Source organism: Oncorhynchus masou, chromosome 14 (assembly GCF_036934945.1).
Source record: "Oncorhynchus masou masou isolate Uvic2021 chromosome 14, UVic_Omas_1.1, whole genome shotgun sequence".
Lineage (NCBI taxonomy): Eukaryota > Metazoa > Chordata > Actinopteri > Salmoniformes > Salmonidae > Oncorhynchus > Oncorhynchus masou.
In genome coordinates, this window is record NC_088225.1 from 17,239,878 (window position 1) to 17,251,209 (window position 11,332).

At 44.2% G+C, this 11,332-nt stretch overlaps 1 protein-coding gene across 1 annotated transcript; it reads left to right on the forward strand.

The window, feature by feature from the left end:
• Positions 1 to 1,142: 1,142 nt before the first annotated feature.
• Positions 1,143 to 10,979, forward strand: LOC135554405 (progranulin-like). Its single transcript, XM_064986700.1, has 17 exons — positions 1,143 to 1,226; positions 2,372 to 2,512; positions 2,784 to 2,921; positions 3,471 to 3,599; positions 3,769 to 3,853; positions 3,942 to 4,048; positions 4,274 to 4,424; positions 4,533 to 4,637; positions 4,740 to 4,831; positions 4,971 to 5,213; positions 5,631 to 5,841; positions 5,962 to 6,053; positions 6,193 to 6,435; positions 6,843 to 7,172; positions 8,368 to 8,610; positions 8,865 to 9,110; positions 9,326 to 10,979. The coding sequence occupies exons 2-17, from the start codon at positions 2,372 to 2,374 to the stop codon at positions 9,467 to 9,469; spliced, it is 2,700 nt and encodes an 899-aa protein (XP_064842772.1). The 5' UTR covers positions 1,143 to 1,226; the 3' UTR covers positions 9,470 to 10,979.
• Positions 10,980 to 11,332: the final 353 nt, after the last annotated feature.

The following is an 11,332-nucleotide window of genomic DNA, read 5'->3' on the forward strand; positions in this document are numbered from 1 at the left end:
GACTTGCCTCTTTACTTGAAATAAATGCCTGCCCTTCGTGTCTCTATTACACTGTTCCTGCCATCTCTGCACCATCACTGTCCATATCAGTCGTGTTGCCTCTGCCTTGCTCATTGAAACTACAACATCCCCACTACTAAGTTCTTGTTTAGCCAGTACATCAACTGCCTCGTTCCCCTACACCCCCACATGGGCTGGGACCCAAGTAAAATCGTATCTGTATACCCATCTGTCTAATATTGCCATGGGTTTGTAGACCCTCATTAAACATGGCCTTGTCTGCTACGTGACCTAAAGGACTGGAGACTCATCAACACTGCCTATGAATCAGAGCAAATAACTACTCTGTCTGGCTTGACTTACTCCACCCACTGCAAGGCCAACAGTATGGCTATCAACTCTGATTTATATACAGCCAGATAATCTGTAATATGTTTCTTGACTACCACCCCACAGTCCTGCACCGCAAACGCGGACCCGCGTACATCCTGAACCATCTGTGTAAACGGCCATATAATCCTGATACACAGTATCCAGACATCTCTTAAACAAATCAGATGGATCAACACCCTCCCTATCTTTCTGTAGTCTCATCAGCACTTCTAGATCAACTACTGGAGGCCGGAGTAGCCATTGTGGATTTACAGGAATAGCTACCGTCAGACTGAGCTCCCTTCATTACAGTCCCATCTCCTTCGCATGGCTATTACCCACCTAAAGCTTGTGTTCTGTCTTCGCTCATGCTCCCAGCATGCCTGTAAAATCTCTTTGCAGGATGCGACACCCCATGTCCCTGTAGGTTGACCCAATAATTAATTGCCAACTGCTGTCTCCTAATCTACAATGTCATATCCCCCATCTACACCTGTAGCGCAGCCACTGGTGAAGTCCAAAACGCCCCACTACATTGTCTGAGTCCTTGCCCTTGCTTGTTTCTCCTCCATCCTATCTGTTATTATTGGCTTGTCCCAATGATAGTATTTATATTTGTCCTTTGAACTACTGCACCTTCTAGCGGAGAAGCTTTTCTAGTACCTGTCAGTGGCGCGTGTGTGGTAGATTGACACCTATGTAAACCATTCAGAATGTCGAATAGCTAGGAAGACATTTAGGGGCGTGAACATATTTCCTGCACTTGATATTTTGTTGTTGAGAAACTTCAGCGCGTTCAGGAGTCGGCTACATTGTCAAGGAGCGCGGACACCTGTAAAGTCACTGAAATAGAGGTAAGGTCAACTTTTTTTATGTAGATAGTGGCAAGATCTCAATGACAAATATATGAAATTCTAAACTTCTCAAGTGAAATTGTACCAAATGTTCTACTTCAAATTAAATTGCATATATTGTTTATGCTATCCTTGTCATTGCTTTTAAATTGTTGTCATTGTTCATTGTCTTTTGTGATAACAATTACAAATCATTTAATATGGACCTAGGTGGGTGGGTCCATCTTTTAAAATTCTAAATGCACTTTCTGACCAACATGGTTGAGTGTGTGTCAATAGAAAAAGAAGCATGATGATATGTCAGAACTGTTAAAGACCATTTTATTCTCCTTTTGAAACCACCTTGTCACAAAATACAATAAATGAACAGTACTGATTGTCAGGTGAATATTGTCTGTGGTTAACACACCTGTGTTCCCTATTGCTCTTGATACCACAATGAAGGAAAGTATCTCTTATGGGAGGCACTTGGCTCAGATTAAGGGGAATTTTCCTTTCATAAAAACAGGTAAACTGAGAGTAGAAATGCTGTATCATTTTTGTGTTGAGTAGCCTAAACAATGGTAGAAAAAAAGCAGTATAATCATATCCCCTTTTCTGCATCATAGATTCATTATTTAAATGTGGTTGCATATTTTAATTTAATCTTTATTTAACTAGGCAAGTCAGTTAAGAACAAATTCTTATTTTCAATGACAGCCTAGGAACAGTGGGTTAACTGCCTGTTCAGGGGCAGAATGACAGATTTGTACTTTGTCAGCTCAGGGATTTGAACTTGCAACCTTCTGGTTATGAGTGCAATGCTCTAACCACTAGGCTACCCTGCCGCCCCAGAGGGCTTTGTCATGGTAAGAAGGTGGAACTGTTAACTTTCTGAAGCTCACCCGATGGAACATAAAACAGGAAGTGAACCTATGGAAATAGCTTGGGGAATTTTGATATACTTTAGTAGGCTACAGCACTACCTAGTTAAGAGGAAAGTGAGAGTGCTGTCTAGATTTAGTTCTGATGACTTCATTGTTGAGAATTTATGCATTTCTGTACAAAAGAGCTTTCTAACATTTGTCAGTTATTGATTGTACAATAAATGTATATAATATACAGTTTGTGTTCCAAGTTATTTCTGTCTCTCTCTTTCTCTCCAGATGCAGAGGTATCTGGTGTTCTGTATGGCCCTGCTGGCCCAGGTCTCTGCTGATGACTGCCCAGGCGGAGAGGTGTGTGAGGAGGGCAACACCTGCTGCAAGGGCCCCTCCGATGGCTATGAATGTTGCCCAATGTATCAGGTATGTATGGGGTGGTGCCTGCAGAGCTTAGCCCTTAGCTTTATTTGCAGCCTGAACCCGAGTTCCATAACCCTTGTACACTGAATTATATCTATTAGAAGTGTACAAACCAAATAGGTAGACTATGGTGTCATTGTCTCTTACCCTGAAATAGATACCTCTTTAATTGCACCCTTGTGCTAGCATTCTCTCGTAGTATCTGTTTGGTCTGTAAGATGTGAGATTCTAACACACTTTGTTAATCAAACTACTCTCTTACCATTTATCTCAGGCTGAGTGCTGTGAGGATCATATACACTGCTGCCCTGAGGGAACACTATGCGTTGTGAATGAGTCCATGTGTGTGAATGGAACTGTCTCCCTACCATGGGTGGAGAGAGTCTCTGCTAAACAGTCCATATATCCTAAAGTAAGAATGTCAGTGAATCCAGGAAGAACGTTTAGATGACCATTAACAACGTCAATCATTCACATTGTTGAGGAAAACTTGTTGGAGGAATCAGGCAGAACTCATTTATCAGCAATAAGAGTTTATTCAAGCAACTGCAGGGACGATCACTACACAAAGAACTGCTTACCCCTCTCTTAAAGCTTTATACAAACAAGAATCGGTTCTAACCAGTTCTCACAGCCTACGATTGGGGAGTGATAAGATCTTTAGAGATCTAAATAGACAGAACTAGAATTCAGCCTGGTTACGCCTTTAGTGGCCTAGAGATAAGGAGCTAAAAACAAATCAATACTTTGTGAGGTGTGTGAAGAGGGTACTGACAATTAACAGTGAAAAGTGCATACAGTACTATTCAACTCAAGCATTTACATAGAATTAGACTGTAACAAAACCATTTTTCCCCAACAAAGTAATTAACCTAGATGAACGTAAGGAAATCAAAAATACTATGATCAGTCATGTTTTTTGTCATTGAAAAAGTCAAATGTATTTTTTCTACCCCTCTAGTCTTTCAGAATGATCAGTGCATATGCCGGGAATGAGGATGATAACATCTGCCCTGACAAGTCCCACTGCCCCGAAGAGTTCTCCTGTCTGAAGGCCACTACAGGCTATGGTTGCTGTCCTGTTGCTCATGTAATAACCTAACCAATGCTGCAATCTAGCCTTTTGCGCCAGATTCATACTGTTAAACCGTTCACATAAACATGCATTGGTGTCAATGGAAAAACTTGAGTTATGTGCACAGATATCAAGTTAGGATGCAGGCCTGAGTGAATAGTAAATTGATCTAATGTACACACAGGCAGTGCCTTGCTCTGATGGGAAACATTGCTGTACTGAAGGCCACCAGTGCAGCACAGACTGCAGCTCCTGCATCAAACAGACAGGTTAGACTCTTGTGGAGTCACATGTTGCCATCTTATGCTTCTGTTGCAACATCATCACTAACCCCTCTGCCTTCTTCCAACCCGGCAGAGCCTGTTGTTGCAGTGATGTGCAGTGACAGAGAATCTGAGTGCCCAGTGGGAACCACATGCTGTGAGACTCCAGATGGGAGTTGGGGGTGCTGCCCCATGCCCAAGGTAGAGGGGGGCTATATGGACGGGGCTAGGGGGTTATTATCATGGGTTTGCGAGTCAGGAATAATATCCGTCCTTTGAATGTGTGACATGTACACTCTCCAGTGTCTGTAATCACTCCATGGAGAGATGTCTAATCAAGGATTTGCATGGCCTATGTGCTAACCCTTTGTTTATATATGGTCATCTCATAAGTTGATTCTCTGTGTGTCTGTGTGCACTGACCAGGCTGTGTGCTGTGAGGATAAGATTCACTGTTGTCCTGAGGGCAGCACCTGTGACATCAAGCAATCCAAGTGTATATCCACTACCAACAAGGAAATGCCCATGTGGGCTAAGTTCCCTGCCCGCAAGAGGGCAGAGTGGGAAAACCAGAATGGTAGGTTTCACCTCCCCCAAAAAAGGCATATTTTCCTGATCTATTTTTGTACCAATCACTGTCTAGATGTTAATGTATATATGATTATTTTGCTGTACGTGCTTTCAGAAGTTGCCCAAGTGACGACACCTATTCCAGTCACTACCACCTCAGCCAATAGGAGTCCTGCTTCTCTTTGGGAGGGTACTTCTCCACCCTTCATTAGGACAGGAGGTATGACATTACACTTCTTCTTAGAACAATACAATAGTGTTGTGGAATATTTTGTTAGCTCGTCCAGTTGTGTTGATCACTAACACCCTGCTGTCTCTCCAGACGTTCCCTGTGATGAGTCAACGGCCTGTTTGGATGGAACCACATGTTGTAAAACACAGGAAGGGGGATGGGCATGCTGTCCTCTGCCACAGGTATACTATGCCTCATACTGTAGGGGCCCATTCACTCTCTTAGCTAATCAATTTCTTCAAGATAGATCAACCTGATTGCATGTCTTTTGCTTCTCCTGTGACAGCTTCCCCTTTTTGTTTGGGTTCTTCTCTCTTCCAGGCAGTTTGCTGCAGTGACTTCGTCCACTGCTGCCCACATGGGAAGAAGTGCAACCAGACTGCCCAGACGTGTGATGACCCCTCAGGCTCCCCCTCTGAGCCCTGGCTGAAGAAGGTTCCTGCCGTGCCTCGGGAGGGTAAATTGCCAGGAGATGTTACCTGTGACCCCACCCACGTGTGTCCCGACAACACCACCTGCTGCAAGACAGCATCAGGAGGCTGGGCCTGCTGCCCCTTGCCTGAGGTAAGGACAAATAGATATGGCTACTACTGCTGTGGATAGGCAAATGAATGAATGGCCTCTTAACTTGACTGCTCTGCGATGCGGTGAGATATTATGGAATGACTAACAAAGAGACACTTGGTCTTTACGACATCCCAACATCACTTCCTCATTCTTTACTCCTGTCAGCTTGCTGCTGCTTGTGATCTTAACCTTTCTTCTGCCTTGTTACGGGGTTTTGGAGCTTGAACCAATTGTTGTTTTAATAGCATTGAAAAGTAGAACTGGGAAACTGGGTAATATAGGGAGTCACAACTTTTCTCTAACTTGCATAATCTCTTCTGCTACCAGCAATACCTCTACATAATTCCTATAAAGGCTTGTGAGTCTTAAATGGCAGAAAATGTTTGTTGTGTGTCTATCCCTTCCTCCCTCCAGGCTGTTTGCTGTGAGGACCATGAGCACTGCTGTCCCCATGGCACCACCTGTGACCTGGCTGGCCTCACCTGTGATGGTCCCTCAGGGTCGGAGCCCATGGTGGGGAAGGTGCCAGCTCTCACAACCCTGGCATCTGATCATGAAGAGGTAGCCACAGACCAGCAAGGGGTGCAGGTGGATGACATGGAGCTGCCTACAGAGGATGACAAAGGTGATGAAGATGAGGAGGGGCCCAGGACACCATATGACGCCCACACCACCTGCTGCTTTATTAAATATTTTGTTAGCTCGTCCAGTTGTGTTGATCGCTAACACCCTGCTGTCTCTCCAGACGTTCCCTGTGATGAGTCAACGGCATGTTTGGATGGAACCACATGTTGTAAAACACAGGAAGGAGGATGGGCATGCTGTCCTCTGCCACAGGTATACTATGTCTCATACTGTAGGGGCCCATTCACTCTCTTAGCTAATCAATTTCTTCAAGATAAATCAACCTGATTGCATGTCTTTTGCTTCTCCTGTGACAGCTTCCCCTTTTTGTTTGGGTTCTTCTCTCTTCCAGGCAGTTTGCTGCAGTGACTTCGTCCACTGCTGCCCACATGGTAAGAAGTGCAACCAGACTGCCCAGACGTGTGATGACCCCTCAGGCTCCCCCTCTGAGCCCTGGCTGAAGAAGGTTCCTGCCGTGCCTCGGGAGGGTAAATTGCCAGGAGATGTTACCTGTGACCCCACCCATGTGTGTCCCGACAACACCACCTGCTGCAAGACAGCGTCAGGAGGCTGGGCCTGCTGCCCCTTGCCTGAGGTAAGGACAAATAGATATGGCTACTACTGCTGTGGATAGGCAAATGAATGAATGGCCTCTTAACTTGACTGCGATGCGGTGAGAGATTCTAACAAAGAGGCACTTAGTTTTGGTCTTTACGACATCCCAGTATCACATTTACATTTACATTTAAGTCATTTAGCAGACGCTCTTATCCAGAGCGACTTATCACATCCTCATTCTTTACTACTGTCAGCTTGCTGCTGCTTCTGATCTTAACCTTTCTTCTGCCTTGTTAAGTGGTTTTGGAGCTTGAACCAATTGTTGTTTTTATAGTATTGAAAAGTAGAACTGGGAAACTGGGTAATATAGGGAGTCACAACTTTTCTCAAAACTTCTACATAATTTCTATAAAGGCTTGTTGTGTGTCCTTTCCCTTCCTTAAGGCTGTTTGCTGTGAGGACCATGAGCACTGTTGCCCCCATGGCACCACCTGTGACCCGGCTACCCTCACCTGTGATGGTCCCTCAGGGCCAGAGCCGATGGTGGTGAAGGTGCCCACCCTCACAACCCAGGCACCTGATCATGAGGAGGCACCCGCAGACCACCAGGGGGTGCAGATGGACGACATGGAGCTGCCTACAGAGGATGATGACAGTGACGAAGACGAGGAGTTGCACAGGACACAGTGTGACGCCCACACCAGCTGCCCAAAGGATGCCACCTGCTGCTTTATGAAATCCACCCAGAAATGGGGCTGCTGCCCACTGCCACAGGTGAGTGTTACAGAAATGGTTAGTGCTGAGCAATTGGGGCTTTTGAGGTCTGTTCGGTTATTTAAAAAATAAGAACGGATTTCGGTTTCGATTATTTGGGTTGAATGCTGTAACAGCACAGAATAAAATAATAAAAGTCCCATGATGGAAGTGACTGGCCATTACTGCTTATCACATTGCTTTACTTTAATAAAATATTAGGTTTTGTGTGTATTACATTTGTTTTAATTTATAACTTTGTTATTTCATTGTAATTCATCATTTAATCTTTATAGAGCTGCTGCCTATGCTGTCTGACAAAATAACTATTTTGTAGTTCTTCAACATAAATAAGGCATACTTTTAAGACTGCTGAATACCAACTATCAATCACTTTGATCATGTATTTTCAGGTAGAGATACCTGGTGAAGCAACAGCTGCTCCAAAGACAGTACAGTATGAAGATAGGCAGAAACTGCTTCTCCAATAGAAATATCCAATCACGCTTGTAGACGATGTCATGGCGACGTTGGCTATCTAAGCTCATGCGCAGAAACGCCATTGGGTCTAACGGGCATCACGTGCCGAAACTGCGCATGTTCATGCCACCAAATCAAAGGCACTTCTTCAATATAGTAATTCTTTATTAAAATTAAAACGTGTAAGATTGTCACTTTCATGAGGTTGGAGTAATAACTTGTTCAACTACTTAAGACGTTGGCTCAAATCTAGGTTGTACCTTTAGATTTGAGGAAAAAAATGTAAGGACACTTTTTTTACTTGTCCCATTGACTTCTCAAACCCCAGCCTGGTCTGCTTCTCAAGCCTCTCTATATCCCTTCTGTAGCAGGCATGAAAGAAACACAGACCGGACAAGTCGATGCGCAATGGATTATAGTCATTGTAGTTAATTACAATGTTTTATGTGCTAAACTATGTAGAATATTGGCCCGTTGGAAACAACTCCCTACAACATCTCACAGTTCAGGCTGGATCTGATTTATCTCTAAAGAAACTGCAACGTGCGCATTGAGCTCATAAAAAAAAAACTGAACGAAATGGAATTAAATTAATTGAACTGACAGCGGTCAATTAGTTGCTTGATAACCAAAATGTTGGTTAATCACTCAGCACTATTAATGTTGTTCCCATTGAGGAATGATTTTAGGGAATGAAAGCCCTTTCCCTCACTACTCGCTGTTCCCTCTTCCCCAGGCAGTGTGCTGTGCTGATGGAGAGCACTGCTGTCCCAAAGACTACATATGTGATATGAGCAAGACTTCCTGCTCTAAGGGTGGGGTGGTGATCCCATGGTACAACAAGCTGGCAGCTGAGCCAGATGACAGTGCCCTCACTGCCCCCCTCTCTGTGAAGTGTGACACCCAGAACAGATGCCCTGAAGGCTCCAGCTGCTGCCAACTTTCCACAGGACAGTGGGGCTGCTGCCCCCTGCGCAAGGTTTGTGTGAGCGAGGGTGTGTGTTGGTATGCACATGTGTATAGAGAACCCTAGAAACAGTTTTGCTCTGAACCTTTCATGTCTGTATCACATCTGGCTGTGATTGGGAGTCCCACAGGGCAGCGCACAATTGGCCCAGCATTTGTCCAGGTTTGGCCAGGGTAGGCTGTCATTGAATATAAGAATTTGTTCTTTACTGACTTGCCTAGTTAAATTAAATAAAAATAATTTCTCTGTCTTGTCTCCCTGTATAGGCTGTGTGCTGTGCAGATGAGGAGCACTGCTGTCCACAGGGCTACAGCTGTAACATGGGCTCAGGGACTTGCCAGAAGCTAATGTTTCTTCAGTTCCAGACGGTACCCCTAACTCGAGTGTCTGCGCCTGAGCCCCCGACCCCACAGGAGAAGGAAATCCACTGTGGGGGGGCGTTTGTCTGCAATAATGAGGAGACATGCTGCAAGGTCTCCGCCACTACATGGGCCTGCTGTCCCGTTCCAAATGTATGATATACACCTCCGCCCTCTCACCACAGACACCACAAACGCTTCTAGAAATGAAAATGACATACTAATGTTAGTGGAGTTCAAGACTAAGGCATCTACTCTCCTTCTATTGAATAGTCAAATTCCTATATGGTTTCTCTCATTGCTTCCTCGATCTCTTTTTTTACTCTCCCTTCCACCTTATCCCTGTCCTCCTCCACCTGTCCTCCTAGGCGGTGTGCTGCAGTGACATGAAGCACTGCTGCACTACAGGCTACACCTGTGGTGAGGGAGGGTCCTGCACCCAGTCCACTGGCTTCAAATGGGACCACTGGCAGGTGTTCTTCTCCAACAAGAAGAGAGCCCTGCGTGTGTGACAACATTGGGCTAGACCCATCACTTCAACCGTTAGTAGGCCAACACTCCACCACTAGACGCATTGCACTAATGAAGGGACGCAGGAGCTTAATATCACTGTTACAGTATATCAAATTGTGTTTTTTTACAGAGGAAAGATTGTGTGTGTATATATAGGAAAGGGAAGTGAAAATAAGTAACATTTTGCGCCATTGGTAGGTGCTTGGAAAGTTACTACATTTACTTCAAGAACAGAAACTATCAAGGATTTGAAGTCACTCCAAAAATTTGATACCAATGTTGAACAATCTTTTAGGGTTGTGGCTCAGGGAAGGATTGGAATGTGATAAAACTAGTTGTAAGATACTGTCAAGATTGACACAGAGGAGCATATAAATGACAAGAACTTAGTACTGTTTTACAATGTTTGTTACCTTTTAAACAGGAAAAGTGTTGTGTTTTTAGTTGATCATGTGAAGTGCATTGTGCCTCATAGTTTCAGGTATACTTTTGAAATGCCTTTTACATTAGTCTGCCATATGTAGGCCATCATTGTAAATAAGAATTTGTTCTTAACTGATTTGTCTAGTTAAATAAATGTTAAATAAAATAAATATGCCACCCTGTGGCTGAACTGATACTGTCTACTTGGGAAGACTTGAAATAAATATATATATATATATATATATATATAAATAAATAAATAAATGTTTAAAAAAAATATATAACTAGGAAAGTCAGTTAAAAACAAATTCTTATTTTCAATGACGGCCTAGGAACAGTGGGTTTACTGCCTTGTCCAGGGGCAGAACGAGAGATTTTTACCTTGTCAACTCAGGGATTCGGTCTTGCAACCTTTCGGTTACTAGTCCAACGCTTTAGCCACTAAGCTACCTGCCACCCCACATACCCGCCAACGCTCTAGCCACTAGGCTACCTGCCACCCCACATACCCTCCAACGCTCTAGCCACTAGGCTACCTGCCACCCCACATACCCTCCAACGCTCTAACCACTAGGCTACCTGCCACCCCACATACCCGCCAACGCTCTAACCACTAGGCTACCTGCCACCCCACATACCCGCCAACGCTCTAGCCACTAGGCTACCTGCCACCCCACATACCCTACAACACTCTAGCCACTAGGCTACCTGCCACCCCACATACCCTCCAACGCTCTAACCACTAGGCTACCTGCCACCCCACATACCCTCCAACGCTCTAACCACTAGGCTACCTGCCACCCCACATACCCTCCAACGCTCTAACCACTAGGCTACCTGCCACCCCACATACCCTCCAACGCTCTAACCACTAGGCTACCTGCTGCCCCATATGCCCTCCGTCTTGTTGCTAACTCATTTTAACTAAGAGATGGATTATCCCACTTCCTTGTGTTTTAGAAATGATGCCATTTTAAATAGTCCGTAATGATTCTGGCTGTTGCTACCAAAGGGAATTAATTTGCTGTAAAATGTGATTAAAAAAATAAAAGTAATTGCCAAACCAATTGTACACTATGCATATGTTGGGTTGTGATCAGTGTTCACTCAAATCTGTACCCAGGATGTAACTATAGTAGGCCTTGCAAGTAAAAAGGTCAAAACTCAAGAGGTGATAAAGGTGACTACTGAGTGGACTATAGTTGGAGAAAAACCACATTCAACGTCTGAAACGTTTTCTGTGGTTTTATGGCGGACTACACCCCAAAAGGTGTACTGGCGCCACCAACTTGACGATTGGAAACCAATAAAATATGAATAAATCCATACGTAATAATGATACTAACTTAATCCACCCTAATAAGAAATAGTATATAGACAAAACAAAATCCAACTTTGTATTTTAGATCCCCATATCTCCCTTAGGTTCTATGACCTGA

Excerpts from the sequence above, each read along its gene's own strand:
- LOC135554405 (XM_064986700.1), top strand. The coding sequence starts at position 2,372 with ATGCAGAGGTATCTGGTGTTCTGTATGGCCCTGCTGGCCCAGGTCTCT. Across the intron at positions 2,922-3,470 it reads AACAGTCCATATATCCTAAA|TCTTTCAGAATGATCAGTGC; the intron begins GTAAGAATGTCA and ends CTACCCCTCTAG. Across the intron at positions 6,436-6,842 it reads CCTGCTGCCCCTTGCCTGAG|GCTGTTTGCTGTGAGGACCA; the intron begins GTAAGGACAAAT and ends CCCTTCCTTAAG.